This window comes from Cherax quadricarinatus, chromosome 23, assembly GCF_038502225.1.
Source record: "Cherax quadricarinatus isolate ZL_2023a chromosome 23, ASM3850222v1, whole genome shotgun sequence".
Classification (NCBI taxonomy): Eukaryota; Metazoa; Arthropoda; class Malacostraca; order Decapoda; family Parastacidae; genus Cherax; species Cherax quadricarinatus.
The window spans coordinates 17094233-17112624 of record NC_091314.1 but is presented as its reverse complement, the minus strand read 5'-3'; the positions used below and the strand labels follow the sequence as shown (position 1 = coordinate 17112624).

General features: G+C 38.8%; 1 protein-coding gene across 1 annotated transcript in view; it reads right to left on the bottom strand.

Annotated features, from left to right (window-relative positions):
* Window positions 1–18392, bottom strand: part of LOC128685571 (angiopoietin-related protein 2) — a 107657-nt gene that overhangs the window by 67883 nt on the left and 21382 nt on the right. Inside the window, exons 4-5 of the mRNA XM_070088114.1 lie at window positions 14041–14246; window positions 10337–10478 (exon numbers count right to left, since the gene is read on the bottom strand). Coding sequence (XP_069944215.1) covers window positions 10337–10478; window positions 14041–14246 — 348 coding nt within the window. The remainder of the gene's footprint in view (window positions 1–10336; window positions 10479–14040; window positions 14247–18392) is intronic.

Below are 18392 nucleotides of genomic sequence, written 5' to 3'. Positions count from 1 at the left end.
TCCCCTGCATGTACAGGAGGGCCCCACTTATATAGCAGGTTAGGTTCCAGGCTACTGCTGTACAGCAAAAATTGCTGTATAGTGAATCATAGCCTTTTCTCACTTTTAAATGAATATAAAATCCTAATAACATATTAAGTGATCAATACAGGTCTGTATCCCTTTATCCGAAATTCTGAAATTCAAAAAGTTCCAAAAACCAAAGTTTTTTCGTGGAGGTGTATAAATGGAAAACAGGAATTAATAAAGGGAATGGAAATAGCATGCTAAAAATATCTAGCCTAGGCTAGACCTGACTAGCTTGTGCTACTAGGTCAGATGCCATGCTCCTTCCTTGGTTGGATAAACATGTTAGGTTGAATAAGCATATTAGGTTGGATAAACACATAAGTGAGAGGGGTTAGATCTAAGTGGGACTTGCACATGAATAAATAGAATTATAAAAGCTTATTGCTTGGGTAGCATTGAAAATTGGGTTGGGTAATTATTCTGTTAGTGGGATGGATTGTGAAGGACCTTCCTAGTATGGACCAACAGGCCTGCTGCAGTGTTCCTCCTTCCTTATGTTCTTAAGTGAATGTGACCTGACCTGACTAGGTTAAGGCATTGGCTTAAGCCGGTGAGAGAATTGAACCTGCCTCGCATGGGCCAGTAGGCCTGTTGCAGTGTTCCTTCTTTCTTATGTTCTTATGTGTGGAATGTCAGTCATCTCTACGTAACTTCAACGCCGCCACGTGGTGGCACTGACAGCCAGAGTGGTGTCAGTTGTGTTTCAGCACTTGTAGTGTTCACACGTGCATCTGCTGTTTGCAGATATTTTGTTTTTGCTTTTTATTTTTTATTATGGTGAAAATGTGTGATCAATTATAATTGCTGGCCTTTTACAACATGCTTTTATCAGTGAGCAAGAGATTATGGCAATTTACTCAGTTAACCCTTTCAGGGTCCGTCCCATAGATCTACAGCTTCACGTTGAGTGTCCAAACCGTAGATCTACTCCAAAATTTTAGCGCCATCAAATTTAGTGCGAAAACACTCATAGGCCTACATGTGAGAGAACGGGTCTGCGTGATGGGTGTGCACCATAAACAAAAAATCTAGGCGCCCGCATAGCATTGTGGGAACGCCGGCTCAGTTACCCTTGTTCACCATGCCTCGTCGCAAGGCAGCTCTCACTCCAAGGAAAATTGGGACTCTCCTCTTCCTATCTGATAGTTCTGACAGTGATGGAAGTGGAAATGAAGATGAATTCTTTGGCTTTGATCAGTTATTGACCGAAAGGAATGACCAGGATATCGATAATAGTGCAGAAAACCCTGACGATCTTCAGCCTTCTACCTCTGGTGTGGGCACTCGTCAGTCACGGTCGGTTGTACCTCAACGCAAGAGAAAACTATTATTTTCGCGTGGCCAGGCCTCTGACTTCAGTAATGATGATGATAGTGACGTGGATTGTGATTTTATTGCTCTTGACGATCATTCGAGTAGTGATAGTGAGGAAACATATTCACCAGTGAAGCGTCGGTATGTACGCCGCCGCATGCGCTTGGGTAGTGTACCCTATGCTGTGCTCAGGGGACGGAGTACATCCCGTGGCCCTACACCAGGTATAGATAGTGATAGTGAAGATGATGTGGCTACACTTGGCATGGATAGACCACAGGCATCAGTAGATGGTGGTAGTGGTGATGGTAGTGTCACGGCCATGCGTGACTCACCAGCCCAGGCTGGGACCCACGCTGCTGACTCCACAGTTCAAGGACAAAGCGGAGCGTCAGCCACCAGCCCACCACAACCACAACTACCCGCACAACCAGCCTATGATGTCCAGGATCCACCAACAAACCGTGTCTGGGACTGGCAGCAAAATCCCAATTTTGTTCCCAAGCTCCACCACTTTGATGACTCTCGAAGTGGAATTCTACCTACTTGTTCCCTTGGAAACACTGCAAATGAACTGGAATTTTTTGAACTATTCTTTGACCAGCCATTGATGGAAACTATTGTCAGGGAAAGTAACAAGTATTTTGAGTACACCATGGCAAATACGATCATATCACCACAGTCAAGACTACACTGGTGGAAAGAGACGACTGTTGCAGAAATGTATTTGCTTTTTGCAACAATAATGCTTATGCTTCATGTCTGTAAGCATAATAAAAAAGCATACTGGTCCACAGATCAGCTAATTTCTACTCCGGTCTTCAGTGAAATCATCCCAGTGAACAGATTTACCTTACTGTTACGTATGTTGCACTTCTCTGATAAAACCAGGCCTGACAGAAGTGACAGGTTATACAAGATTAGAAATGATTTTGTGTATCTAAAACAAAAGTTTAACATGTACTTTTATCCATTCAAGAATCTTGTAATTGACGAGTCTTTGATTTTGTTCAAAGGTAGGCTGTCATTCAAGCAGTATATACCGAGCAAGAGGAAACGCTTTGGTATAAAACTGTTTGTACTCTGTAACTGTGACAGTGGCCTGGTTATGAATATTGTTGTATACACGGGAAGTAAAACATTGAAAGATACTAAGATGTTATTGGGTATCTCAGGTGACGTAGTGAGAAGCATGATGGCACCTTATCTTGGTAAGGGGCATACATTATATACTGATAACTGGTACACAAGCCCATTACTCAGTGATTTCTTGCGAATGAACAAGACAGATGTGTGTGGCACAGTGCATTCTAATCGTAAACATATGCCCAGGCTCAACGCAGGTGCTCGTGGTGATGATGTGCAGGTGTTTACTGCCAATGACATCATGGCATTACGGTGGCATGACAAACGAGATGTCACATTGTTGACAACCATTCACCGTAATGAAATGCAAGACAGTGGCAAAGTTGATCGAGTGACTAATGAACGTATTCAAAAACCAGTGACAGTGATTGATTATACACAAAACATGCGCTTGGTTGACAAATGTGACATGCAGATTGGCTTTGTTGATTGTATTCGTAAAAGTTACAAGTGGTACATGAAACTTTTCTTCCATCTCATGGACATTTCAATGCTCAATGCATATAATATGTACCAAATGAAGACTGGCAATAGACCACCGTATGGTGAATTTTGTTTGTCTGTTGTCAGACAACTCATAATGAAGTACCAGGTAACAACACCTGCTATACAACAAGGTCCGCGAACTCCTCAGGATATACCCAAGTAGAAGATTGAGACACTTATGTAGCATATGGGAATCTTTATTCAGGAAACGTTTCGCCACACAGTGGCTTCATCAGTCCAATACAAAGAGGAAGGCGTAAGGAGAGGAGGAGTATGAGGTAATCAGTCCCTCAGCCTGGAGTCGATGTGTTCAGTCCATCAATCTTGTAGAATGTACAGCATAGGGCCGTAGACGTGGCTTATATACTGTAGTGAGGTGACTTGAAGCAGACGGAGGCGGGATCATAGTGGTACCATCCACTAGCCGAAGTAGGTCTTTGTCCAAAGGTTGAACAAGCGTTGAATACCTCATACTCCTCCTCTCCTTACGCCTTCCTCTTTGTATTGGACTGATGAAGCCACTGTGTGGCGAAACGTTTCCTGAATAAAGATTCCCATATGCTACATAAGTGTCTCAATCTTCAACTTGTCGGTTTTTCAAACCATTCATCACAACTGTCAGACACTGCAGCATCATGGGATCTTCTTACAAAGAATTCTTCAACGCTTGTTCAACCTTTGGACAAAGACCTACTTCGGCTAGTGGATGGTACCACTATGATCCCGCCTCCGTCTGCTTCAAGTCACCTCACTACAGTATATAAGCCACGTCTACGGCCCTATGCTGTACATTCTACAAGATTGATGGACTGAACACATCGACTCCAGGCTGAGGGACTGATTACCTCATACTCCTCCTCTCCTTACGCCTTCCTCTTTGTATTGGACTGATGAAGCCACTGTGTGGCGAAACGTTTCCTGAATAAAGATTCCCATATGCTACATAAGTGTCTCAATCTTCAACTTGTCGGTTTTTCAAACCATTCATCACAACTGTCAGACACTGCAGCATCATGGGATCTTCTTACAAAGAATTCTTCAACGCTTGTTCAACCTTTGGACAAAGACCTACTTCGGCTAGTGGATGGTACCACTATGATCCCGCCTCCGTCTGCTTCAAGTCACCTCACTACAGTATATAAGCCACGTCTACGGCCCTATGCTGTACATTCTACAAGATTGATGGACTGAACACATCGACTCCAGGCTGAGGGACTGATTACCTCATACTCCTCCTCTCCTTACGCCTTCCTCTTTGTATTGGACTGATGAAGCCACTGTGTGGCGAAACGTTTCCTGAATAAAGATTCCCATATGCTACATAAGTGTCTCAATCTTCAACTTGTCGGTTTTTCAAACCATTCATCACACACATATACCCAAGTATTTGAGGAGGGAAGGTGATAATTTCATAATACAGCTTCCTTCAACTCAGAAGAAATTTGCTCAGAAGAGATGCATCGTCTGTGCACAAACAAAACAACGGCAACAAAGACGCAAAGACACTCGGTTTATGTGTGAGGAATGTAAGGTACCTCTGTGCATGGTGCCTTGTTTCAAGGAGTTCCACAAGCTCCAGCAGTTCTAAAACCATGTCCAGTGATTGTAAATATGTAAATATATGATAGAACATTAGTATTATACAAGATTTGTGCAATGAAACACCACTACATCCCACTGACACAGCTAACAAGATAAATGACTTCTTCTCAACCATAGGATCTAATCTCGCCAATAAAATCCCACATACCAATGCCCATGCCGGGAACTACCTAGATGGGAATTTCCCAAATTCCTTCTATCTTGCACCAACTGAGCCCTCGGAAGTCACCGAGATTATAAAGTCACTTAAAAACAACTCAGGGAATCTGTCTAATGTCCCACCATTACTGTACAAGCGAGCGGCCCATATCCTTTCGCATGCTATTTCATTACTTTTTAACAAGTCACTAGAAACTAGCACCTTCCCGAAACTACTCAAGATGGCAAGGGTTACACCAATACATAAAGGTGGTGACCCTACAGACTTAAACAACTATAGGCCAATATCAAACTTACCATTGCTATCCAAAATCGTTGAGAAACTCGTGCACAGGAGACTATACAGTGGACCCCCGCATACCGATTTTAATCCGTGCAAGAGGGGTCATTGTTATGCGAAATAATCGGTATGCGAATGAATTTTCCCCATAAGAAATAATGGAAATCAAATTAATCCGTGCAAGACACCCAAAAGTATGAAAAAAAAAAAAATTTTACCACATGAAATGTTAATTTTAATACACACAAACTGAAAAAGGCATGCACACTTCGATGACACTTACTTTTATTGAAGATCTGGTGATGATTGATGGGATGGGAGGAGGGGAGAGAGAGTGTTAGTGTTTAGAAGGGGAATCCCCTTCCATTAAGACTTGAGGTGTCGAGTCCTTTTCTGGGGTTACTTCCCTTCTTCTTTTAATGCCACTAGGACCAGCTTCAGAGTCACTGGACTTCTTTCACACAACATATCTGTCCATAGTGGCCTGTACCTCTCGTTTCTTTATGACTTCCCTAAAGTGTTTCACAACATTGTCAGTGTACAGGTTGCCAACACGGCTTGCAATAGCTGTGTGAGGGTGATTTTCATCAAAAAAGGTTTGCACTTCAAGCCACTTTGCACACATTTCCTTAATCTTTGTAGTAGGCAACTTCTTCAATTTCTCTCTCCCCTCCTCTGAACCAGTTTCCTCAGGTCTGGCCTCTTGCTGTTGAAGTTGATCTATCAGCTCATCAGTGGTTAGTTTTTCATTGTCCTCCTCCACCAACTCTTCCACATCCTCCCCACTAACCTCCAACCCCAAGGACTTTCCCAATGCCACAATGGATTCCTCAACTGGCATAATCCTCTCAGGGTTAGCCTCAAACCCTTCAAAATCCCTTTTGTCTACACATTCTGGCCACAGTTTCTTCCAAGCAGAGTTCAAGGTCTTCTTAGTCACTCCCTCCCAAGCCTTACCTATAAGGTTTACACAATTGAGGATATTAAAGTGCTCTCTCCAAAACTCTCTTAGAGTCAGTTGAGTTTCTGAGGTCACTACAAAGCACCTTTCAAACAGAGCTTTTGTGTACAGTTTTTTGAAGTTTGCAATAACCTGCTGGTCCATGGGCTGCAGGAGAGGAGTGGTATTAGGAGGCAAAAACTTGATGTTAATGAATTTCATGTCCCCATAAAGTCGCTCTGCCACGTCTGTAGGATGACCAGGGGCATTGTCTAACACCAGGAGGCACTTAAGTTCTAATTTCTTTTCAGTTAGGTAATCTTTCACATTGGGGGCAAATGCATGGTGTAACCAGTCATAGAAAAAGTCCCTAGTGACCCATGCCTTACTGTTTGCCCTCCACAGCACACACAAATTCTCCTTGAGGACATTCTTTTGCCTGAACGCTCTGGGAGTTTCAGAGTGATACACTAATAAAGGCTTAACTTTGCAATCACCAGTAGCATTGGAACACATCAACAAAGTAAGCCTGTCTTTCATAGGCTTATGTCCTGGGAGTGCCTTTTCCTCCTGAGTAATGTAGGTCCTGCTTGGCATTTTCTTCCAAAACAGGCCTGTTTCATCACAATTAAACACTTGTTCAGGTTTCAGTCCTTCAGTCTCTATGTACTCCTTGAATTCATGCACACATTTTTCAGCCGCTTTGTGGTCCGAACTGGCAGCCTCACCATGCCTTATCACACTATGTATGCCACTACGCTTCTTAAATCTCTCAAACCAACCTTTGCTGGCCTTAAATTCACTCACATCAGCACTAGTTGCAGGCATTTTTTTAATTAAATCCTCATGCAACTTCCTAGCCTTTTCGCTTATGATCGCTTGAGAGACGCTATCACCTGCTAGCTGTTTTTCATTTATCCACACCAATAAGAGTCTCTCAACATCTTCCATCACTTGCGATCTTTGTTTCGAAAACACAGTTAAACCTTTGGCAAGAACAGCTTCCTTGATTGCCTTTCTGGTGCCCACAATAGTAGCGATGGTTGATTGGGGTTTCTTGTACAACCTGACCAGGTCGGCGATACACACTCCACTTTCATACTTATCAATGATCTCTTTCTTCATCTCTATTGGAATTCTCACCCTTATTGCTGTAGGGTTGGCACTAGAAGCTTTCTTGGGGCGCATGGTCACTTATTTTCCAGAAAAAGCACCGAAAACACTGTAATAATACAAAATATTCCGATTGTATGCTTGGATGTTACCGCGGAGGCTGGCTGGTAAACAATGCCACCGGTGGCACATGTGAGGCTGGCTGAGGGCGCACATTGGACGCGTCTCGGACGAAAATCGGTGAGCGGGTTTTTAAGCGGTATGTGAGGCAAAATTTTTGCGATTAAAGCAAGCGGTATGCGGATTAATCGTTATGTGATGCCATCGGTATGCGGGGGTCCACTGTATTCATTTATAACAGCACAAAACATACCCAACCCCTGCCAATTTGGATTCAGGAAAAATAAAAGCACTAATGATGCAATCATAAAAATGCTAGATCTGCTTTATACAGCATTGGAAAATAAGGAATATCCACTAGGAATTTTTATTGACCTAAGAAAAGCTTTTGACACAGTAGACCACGACATCCTACTCCACAAACTTGACCATTACGGTATAAGAGGCCATGCGCTTGCTTATTTCAAATCTTACCTTACTAATAGGTATCAGTATGTCACTATTAAAGACACAGCATCAACAACACGGCCACTTGATACTGGAGTTCCGCAGGGAAGTGTCCTTGGTTCCCTGCTCTTCCTCATATACATCAACGATCTTCCAAACGTATCCCAACACCTGAAACCCATTCTCTTTGCTGACGACACGACTTATGTCATCTCTCACCCTAATCTTGCCACCCTCAACACCATTGTTAACGGGGAGCTGATCAAAATATCGACTTGGATGACAGCCAATAAACTTACGCTTAACACTGACAAAACCTACTATATTATGTTTGGTAGCAGAGCAGGAGATGCACAAATTAACATTAAGATCAACAACACTCTAATTACCAGACATAATGAGGGCAAATTCCTAGGCCTATACCTTGACAACAACCTGAATTTCAGCACCCATATCCAACACACAACCAAGAAAAGTATCCGAAACGGTTGGGATCCTCTCCAAGATACGATACTACGTGCCGCAAAATGCCCTTCTCACACTATACCACTCACTTATTTATCCATACCTCATCTATGCTATTTGTGCTTGGGGATCAACTGGAGCAACACACCTAAAGCCAATAATAACCCAACAAAAAGCTACAGTAAGAATAATCACTAAATCCCATCCCTGACAACACACACCCCCACTCTTCATAGATCTAAACTTACTCCCTGTTCAGTACATCCACACTTACTACTGTGCAATCTACATCTACAGAACCTTAAACTCCAATATCAACCTTGACCTAAAACGCTTTCTTGATAGTTGTGACAGAACCCACAGGCATAACACCAGACACAAACATCTCTTCAACATTCCCCGTGTCCGACTAAACCTTTACAAAAATTCAATGTATGTCAAAGGCCCTAAAATCTGGTACACCCTACCTGAGAACTCTAGAACTGCAGACACATTCATCACCTTCAAAACTACCATTAGAAAACATCTTATCTCCCTGATAAACCCCATCAACTAACTACACGAATACCACCTGGTGGTTCACACTTACATTCACCCATTTGACCATAAACAGAAATATTAATCTCAATCTTAAAATAATGAATCCTATGATACTCCAATACTGAAACTATGTACTGTGCCAAAACAAAAGCATTCACATTGCTAAACTCACAAACTAGTATTTAGTCACTTAGCCATAATACCAACTTACCTCATAATTTGTAATATTTTAAAATAAAGAATTAAACTAAGTCTGCCCGAAATGCCTAGCCATGCTAGGCGTTCTAGTGGTACACTCTGTAATCATTATTTAACTACATGTAAACCACACAACAACCAAATTCTGTAAATTCAACATTGTAATCTTTATAGAGAATAAACTTTGAATTTGAAAAATGTGAGTTTATTGTAATAAACAACAGTGGTAAACAATAATATGATAATAACTTTAGTGCGGTTATTGTGTTCAATACAGTGAGTTTATATATGTATATAAATTATATACAGTATTGGTCTCTCAGGCCCCAAATGTTAGTAGGAAAAGAAAAAACTACAAAAAACGGTAAATAAAGTAATGCGCGTATGTGGAAATCGTCGATGTTGCCGCCACCAGGTCATTTTGGGTCAACTTCTCGGCACTGTATCTCGGTAAGTACTGATCAGAATTTTTTTTTTGTCTTATTACCTTCACAAAAATATACTCTTTAATTCTGTAAGATTTTTTTTTTTTTTTTTTCAAAATTTCTTGGACACTGGAGCACCACTTCAGATTTTGGCCTTGGACCCTGAAGGGGTTAAGGAGAGATTGCTTAGACAGAAATCTACATTAATAAGACATATGACACTTGAAGTCTTTAAAAATGCCATCTGTCAATCGTCTTGAGAATAGTCTTCAGAATCACGTTCCTGGTCTATAATTATCCCATTATTTCATTTATCAATATATTACTCTTTAAATAAACCGTAGTAGTATTTGTAGTCTTTATCCCACTTAGTGTGAGTACTCAACATGTTTTTGCTGCAGTGTTAATGTTTGATTATAGGGTGTTCCTCTAGACCCCACCTTCATTCTGAAATTCGAAACACTGCTGACCCCAAGGGTTTCTGATAAAGGGATACGGACCTGTATAGCTAGGCCTAAAAAATGCATATACAGTATACACATTACTTACCTTAAAATATTTTTATCCTTAGCTTAGAGTGAGTGGTAAATATATTTATGAAATAATGGGATAATATATTTATTGTAGGAAGTCTGTATAAATGAAGAATGGGTATAGCCGAAAAACGCTGTATTAGTGAAACACTGTAAAGCAAAGCCCTCTAAAGTGAGGCCTGCCCGTATAATGCAGGCAGACTTTGGAAACAGATCATGACATACTTTGGGAACAGATCATGACATATCTGGTAATTAGTTCTGCTAATGACTTTAAAATATGAATGAGTTTTATTTTTTCAAATTTAAGGGTGAATTGTATTTGCAGTTACTATAAATTCTATTAATGAAAAATAAAAATTCATCTTGTATTTTGCTGTTAGAATCAAGCAGGTAAACTGGTATTTCTGAATGTAATTGTGTTCTCATTGATTTTATCTCTAGTAATTTTAGAAAACTAGATGAAAAAGGAAAAATGTAATTACATTCCATAACTTACTGGCTGATGTTGTTGAGTATGGTTAAGTTTTGCCCAATTTGGTATATGCCATCTTTGACTGCCTGCACTGCAGTCCGCAGTCCATTGGTGGTTGCTGCCACAGCTTGCAGTTTTAGTGCAAGGTTTTGCCCACTGTCAGTGCCTGTTCAGATACCATTAAAATTAAAATAATACAATAATTTTATTCAATGTGTAAAGGAAGGATCTTTTTGTTAAATTTTGAATGTTAGTATACAGCATTCATAATTGCAGCATTATTTTCCATTTTTAATCATTGTCTGTCTCTTTCTATTCGTATATGCATGGTACAGTACATTTCATTTTATATTTATTGCTCCTTTAGTTGCTTGATATTTAAACTAGTTTCAAAATCTGAGTTTTAAAATCAGTGTGTTTTAAAACACTGAGCTGTATGGTAACCACTTTTGGTAGAGAAAAGCTATTAAATACAGTAGGTTTTGAGACATAAGAAAGGTTTGTGGAATACTGTATTAATCTATTTTTTTTTAATATTTTCTTTGAAGTACATAAGTTTTATACCTATCATTTTAATCAGCAAAGAAAAATGTAGTGAATCAAAATAGGCCTTGGGTATAATTGTCACTTTTCCTCTATGGTTCATGTGATAAAATAATGGCATATTCACAGCAAGCACTTACGTAGTGGAAATGTTACATTTTTCTAGTAAAATTATTGGTAATGGTGCAAATAAAGTGTTGGTGTTTTGCAAATGTTAGGCTTAAGTAATCATCCAGACCTTATCAAAATGTTCTAGATGTATTATTGTTAGCTTTAACTGAGGATTTGCCAGTTATGAGATACTCGTTTGACATGTGACCCTTTTACATGTTTCTGACATAACACTGTTGGAAGTTTGTGATATATTTCAACACACATACTGTAATCTTAATTTAGCATTGCATAAATTTAGAGGAAAACAAGGCACACAATGGAATCTTTCCTGTTTGCCTCGTGGCCACCATTGTTTTTATGGTGAAGACCTAGTCTCTCTTAGCGTAAATTACCTTTCATGCCTCCAATTCTCTATGCATATGCATTCCACACCATACTGTGTTGTGTGTTAGTGAATTGATATTTTCCACCAGCTCATTGTGTCTGGTTAGTAACCATGAAATCTAAGAGGACTATAAGTGATGCTGGAGGTATCAAAAAGATGACAAATCATATTTTAAAAAGACAAGGTTGTATACTAAATTACAATAGTTACTGGTGGCATATTAGCTTTGCATGTTTTCTCTGGAAGGAATATATAGTAATTTTTTATTTAGGTTTGGGTAAATAGTGCTCAGAAGCAAGGCCTGAAGCATCTTTTGTCAGCTGTATAAAATATTGCAGAGTAAAACAGACCAGACACACATTACAAAATAGTGTATGAACATGTTGGTACAACCATCATGTAATAACAACTCTGCATTGACATTATTCCAAAAACCTTAACCATTCAGCTCAGTTTACAATCCACAACCAACCACCTCAGTACAGTACAGCCATGCCACCTTTCCCAAGCAAAATGTTTACTCTCTGACTTTGTTGGCTTTCCCAGAATAGTTTGTGAGAGTAAATTAATGGTGATGTAATTAGAAGCAGGAAGTTTTTGCATGACAGTGGACTGAAAATGGAGAAGCTTGGGGGAGTAAGTGGGAGAGACTGAAATTTCTAAAAGGTTGGTTTTTTGCCTCTTGCAAATTAGGAATGGGTTGAATTTAGTGAGAAACGGGATCAGTGAGCTTCTTTGGGCATTTAATAGGGTGAATTTGAGAGCTTGAGTGGTCATATCATGGTGCTGCTGATCAGTACAAATGACTTATTAGTGAATTAGCTGAGTTTTGGGTCTGTTTGACAATGGAAATACCCCAAATTTTGTATCAGAATGACAATTTAGTTAGAAATGTTGATTTTGGTGGGTGAATTTAAGGTAAGAAGAAATTTGGTAGATGAATGGTTCAGAGAACCGACATGTTGTTGAATTAGACACATGTGCAACTCTTGGGTATCTTTATTGAAGAAACGTTTCACCACACAGTGGCTTCATCAGTCCATACAAAGGAGAAACTTGAAGAACAGGAGGAGAATGAGGTAATCAGTCCCTCAGCCTTGAGTCGATGTGGTCAGTCCATCAATCTTGAATAGAATACAGCATATGAGCAGAGAAGCAGCTTATAAACCGTAGACAGGTGAGGGGCAGCAGTCGTAGGTGGTGTCACATTTGTCCAATGTGGAAGTAGGTCATGCCCAAGGGTTAGGCAAGTGAAGAATTCCCAAGTATTAAGATCCCAAGAAGTTGTCTAATTCAACAACATGTCGGTTCTCTGAACCATTCATCTACCATCCTGTCAGACACTGCAACTTCTTGGGATCTTAATACTGGAAAATTCTTCACTTGCCTAACCCTTGGGCACGACCTACTTCCACATTGGACAAATGTGACACCACCTACGACTGCTGCCCCTCACCTGTCTACGGTTTATAAGCTGCTTCTCCGCTCATATGCCGTATTCTATTCAAGATTGATGGACTGACCACATCGACTCAAGGTTGAGGGACTGATTACCTCATTCTCCTCCTGTTCTTCAAGTTTCTCCTTTGTATGGACTGATGAAGCCACTGTGTGGCAAAACGTTTCTTCAGTAAAGATACCCAAGAGTTGCACATGTGTCTAACTCAACAGCAAGAAGAAATTTACTTAGGTAGTCTTTTTAACTACAGATATTGTATTTTTATTATATACACACTTCACTACATCCAACTACAATTCCATTATTGTTTTATAAACCTGAAAGCCTTTAAAAAATTAAACAGTGTTTAGCATTTTGGGCCTCAAGAATTTAACACATTTTTTCCTTCTAAAGTTTATCTTAAAATACAGTGGTACCACAAGTTTCGACCATAATTTGTACCAGAAGGCTGTTCGAGTGCTGTTACTGAACGAATTTGTTCCCATAAGGAATAATGTAAATTAGATTAGTCCATTTCAGACCCCCAAAAATACACTTACAAAAGCACTTAACCCGTAAACGGTCCAAGCAGATCTACGTTCACATGTGTAGTGCTACAAAAGTAGATCTAAGTTTTTTTTTTTTTTTTTTTTTTTTTTTTTTTTTTTTTTTTTTTTTTTTTTTTTTTTTTTTTTTTTTACATACTTTCAAATATAACCTGTATAGTCCTTGTGGCTTAGCGCTTCTTTTTGATTATAATAATAATAATTTCAAATATAACAAAAAAAAAAAGTAGATCAAAGTTTTTTACACATTTTCAAATGTAGAAAAACAAAAAGAAGATCTACTTTTTTTACATACTTTCAAATGTTGAAAAAACGTATATATACGTTTGGACCATTTACGAGTTAAAATAATACACTTACATAATTGTTCGAGTTGGGAGCTGTGCGAAACTCGGGGTACCACTGTATTTCGTATTTAAATATCACTTTCAGGAATGTAAATACTATGTTACTGTATGTATTACCATTTACAATACATAGAAGGAAAAAATTGACAGATTTCTTTATGGGCATCTAATGCATTAATTTTAATTTAAATCTGCATATAAACTCAGTAAGCTCAAAGGCTATTTAAAGCAATCATGACACCTAAAAGTGTACAAATATTATCAAGAAGCTGTTACAGTCTTTCTTATAAGGCAAATGGTTGGGAATTTAATTATGATTTAAGGAAGTAACTGACCGTAGTCCTTAGGGATTTCACTAACAGTAGCTTTAAGTTCATTGTGTCGTTGGTTTAAACTTCTGATGCCAGACTTGATTTCATCAAGATGTGTTACAATTGTGTCCAACTCATTGTCAGTTGTCTCCATACGGTGACGTAGGGCATTGCTTAATTCACTGATGACACTTTTGCGCTCTTCTGCCTGTAACTCTATTCTTGTGAGTCTTGATAGGAGATAGGAAGAAAATATCCGTATGAAGTCATTAATTTAATCTCTAATCTGGTTTGCAATGTTTATTACAATAGGTATTTTAAGGTAGTATATATGCATTCTGTACATTACAGTACAGTGCCTTCTTATGAAAAAATTAATTATTGTATCACAGAGAGTCACAGATTCTGTTAATGGTAATTTTTTTTTTTTTCTTTTTTAGCTGTGGTGACTTTTGTGTGACTGTGGTTACATTCTTAATGATAACACCAGTCCATATTTGCAGTTACTGTATATACTTGAGTACAGGTTAAGGTTTTTAAACCATTTTTTTGGGGAGGGGGGGATTGTAGGGGGTTAACTAATTTATGAGTAATACTTTTGAAGGGTTGAAATTTCTTACTTGTTGAGAGCCTACTGCATACTAGATTCTTGCTTCTTTGGTGCATCAAGGGCAGAACCATTCTTATTTATTAATCATATTCTACCTTAAGTATACAAAAAATTTAGGTAATATTCAGTACTTTAATTTGCATTAGCCTCTTCCATCAGTTTGTTTACAGTACTATAGCAGATCACTGCAGAGTTGCAAATTTGGCCACTATTCCCATCCTCAAGAATAATCAATATTTTATTTCTTTTTTTTTTTCAGTTCAGTATAAAATGAAAATCATGATAGTATAATATAATGTCAATCAGTATTATTGTTCAGGTTATTATGGTGTGGGGAAGAGTGCTGATGGTAACTGTGGGAAGAAAGGTTAAGGAGAGGAGAAAGAGGGTGTCACCTGCCCATCTCCAAATCCTCCTCTCCACTGCCAACCATTACCCCATTGTTTCCCAGTTGCCAAACTGGGATACCTGTGCTGATAAACAGAATATTGTAAATAATAAATATAAATTTCTTTACCAGTCTCTACCAAATAAACATGGGTTGCATGTGAGTATGGCCTGTCTAGCATGGGCTGATAAGCTTTGCTGCACTTCTTCTCTAAAGTCCCTCAAAAACTACAGTAGATTTATACTTGAGGTACAGTATATGAAAAATTAAAGATTTTTTGGCAAAATAAAATCAAGGTCAACCTAGACATGCTGCTGGTTTATACAGTACTCAAGTATTATATGGCAAGTATTTGTACTTTGTATAGCTGTTGATATCTTTCCCAACATTAAGTTGATTAAATATCATGTTATACATTTATACCTATGTTAACCCTTTGACTGTTTCAGCCGTATATATATGTTTTATGAGCCATTGTTTTGGATGTATATACAGTGGACCCCCGCCGTTCGGCGGCCACGTGAAATCCGACTTTTGGCAAGTTTTTTCGGCAAAATTTAGCTTTGCAGTTCGTGATTTGGCGACCATCCAATATGCGTCCGCCCGTCAGCGCGCACACAAAGCCAGTCTCCTACACTATTCACACAGCGTGCCACTGTTTACCAGCGCATGACCATCACCCTATGGGTTCATACAACATTTTTCATAATAATCTATTGTTTTTTGTGCTTGCAACTGCTAAATAACCCACCATGGGTCCAAAGAAAGCTCCTAATGCCAGTCCTTTGGTAAAGAAGGTGAAAAACACAATAGAATTCAAGAAGAAACTCGTAGCAAAGTACCGAAGTAGAGGAGGAAGAGAGGGGAAGAATGTGCCTTTTGCAGTGATTCTACAATAAGTACGATACTAAAGCAGCAGGTATCGATAAAGGTTATAGCTCCAGCCAGCAATAATGTGTAGAATTAAAAGTGTAGGAAGTAAGTTAAGCGATTAAGCGATAGAAAAATGACATGAAAGTAACTCTCCAATGTTGTTGGATGTGTATAGGACCGCTGAACATACGCCGCCCCACTATCTTCCACCACTCTAAACCTCTGCCAGCATCTCCTTCATCAAACTAACTAATTAAACTAACATCTCCTCCAAGTTAAGTGTAAATATAAAAGTGTAAGTATAAAAATAAATGTATAAATATAAAAGGACCCCAATGGAAATAAGTCACTCTGGACTTTTTTGGGTTATCCTAGGTACTTTACACATATGCTGCTATGTATAATAATCTATGTACGTAACTGTATTTGTGTATACCTGAATAAACTTATTTATAAATTAAAATGTAAATATTTCTTATTTATAAATTAAAATGTAAATATTTCTTATTTATAAATTAAAATGTAAATATTTCTTATTTATAAATTAAAATGTAAATATTTCTTATTTATAAATTACATACATTGTTTAAGTGTGATAGTGGTGGTGGGTTCTGCTGCTGCCTCCACCACCACCACCATTGTACTGCTTCTCTCAGTGGCCCTTATAAACCCAACAACAACACTTCCATAACTTTACTCCTCTCATACATTATGACATATTTTATTCATTCTAGAGTATATATCGTGTTTCTATATTATTAATATTGTTTATTATGTCATTTTAGATGAATTGTGATATATAAATAAGCCGTAGAGATATTAGCGTCACATTGAAGCATAAACTCACGTCTCTCGCCTCCTACCTGTCTGCCATACACCAACAAAAGTCTTCAATAAAGGTTAAGTGTGATGTTAAATGTTCATTTATCCATTTTATTAGTGCTTTATATTGATTTGTCATTGTTTTCTATATGTAAATCTATATTTAATCTTTAAAAAAAATATTTTTTGTTAATACTTTTGGGTGTCTGAAACGGATTAATTGGATTTCCATTATTTCTTAAGGGGAAAATAGATTTGCCAATCATGAATTTCGCCAGTCAGCAGACACTCTGGAACGGTTTAACCCTTTGAGGGTCAAGAGGGCCTCTCCCAAACTCATTCTCAGAGTCGAAAAATTTTGGAAAAAAAAAAAAAAATTCTTGGGAAATGATAGAGAATCTTTTTCTGATCATAGTGACACCAAAAGTATGAAAATTGATGGAAAACTTATGGAATTATGCTCTCGCAAAGTTAGTGGTCTCAAAGTGGGCGATTTCACCAACTTTAAGCCCTATTTTCGCCCAATTCCAATGTTGCAGTTGAATAAAATCATAGCTATTTCCCTAGAACTCCATTTGTTCTATCAACTGAGTTCACGAATCTGCCCATTTACCGATTTCAACTACCCAATAAAGTGGTCAGAAATTGGCAATTTGGGCAATTTCTCACAAATTTCAAAATAGGGTCCAGAATAAACAAGTTAGACATTCATGGCACTAAAATAACATTTTATCTTTTCATTAGTCACGTCTCTAGGCCCCTCTTACATTATACTTTTGCTTTCCATTTTCAATTTTTGTTCTCACAGAAAACAGAAGGTTTTCTGTTATGTATACTACTGCATCATTGTAAAAATGATGTAAATGATATCAGCACACTTGTGAAAGAATATTAGACTCACTATTTGACGTATATTGGACGCATGGCTTGATTTGTTTACTCTTGAGCATTGGCAAAAATCGATCATTTTCCCTACTTTGAGCTCAATTTCAAGGTACTTGTCATCGTGAAACCAATCAAAATCATCTCTATTTCTGTAATATATCTTTCATTCTATCAAATGAGATCAAGGAAATGAGAATACAACCATAAATACCATACGAAAATACATTAGAAATTCGCTGTTTTAAACCAAAAACACAGTCGAAGTTTTTTTTTGTCATGCACAGCATGCTTCAGGATTTTTTTTATACTTACCTGGAGTTTACCTGGAGAGAGTTCCGGGGGTCAACGCTCCCGCGGCCCGGTCTGTGACCAGGCTGCCTGGTGGATCAAAGCCTGATCAACCAGGCTGTTACTGCTGGCTGCACGCAAACCAACGTACGAGCCACAGCCCGGCTGATCAGGAACCGACTTTAGGTGCTTGTCCAGTGCCAGCTTGAAGACTGCCAGGGGTCTGTTGGTAATTCCCCTTATGTATGCTGGGAGGCAGTTGAACAGTCTCGGGCCCCTGACACTTATTGTATGGTCTCTTAACGTGCTAGTGACACCCCTGCTTTTCATTGGGGGGATGTTGCATCGTCTGCCAAGTCTTTTGCTTTCGTAGTGGGTGATTTTCGTGTGCAAGTTCGGTACTAGTCCCTCTAGGATTTTCCAGGTGTATATAATCATGCATCTCTCCCGCCTGCGTTCCAGGGAATACAGGTTCAGGAACCTCAAGCGCTCCCAGTAATTGAGGTGTTT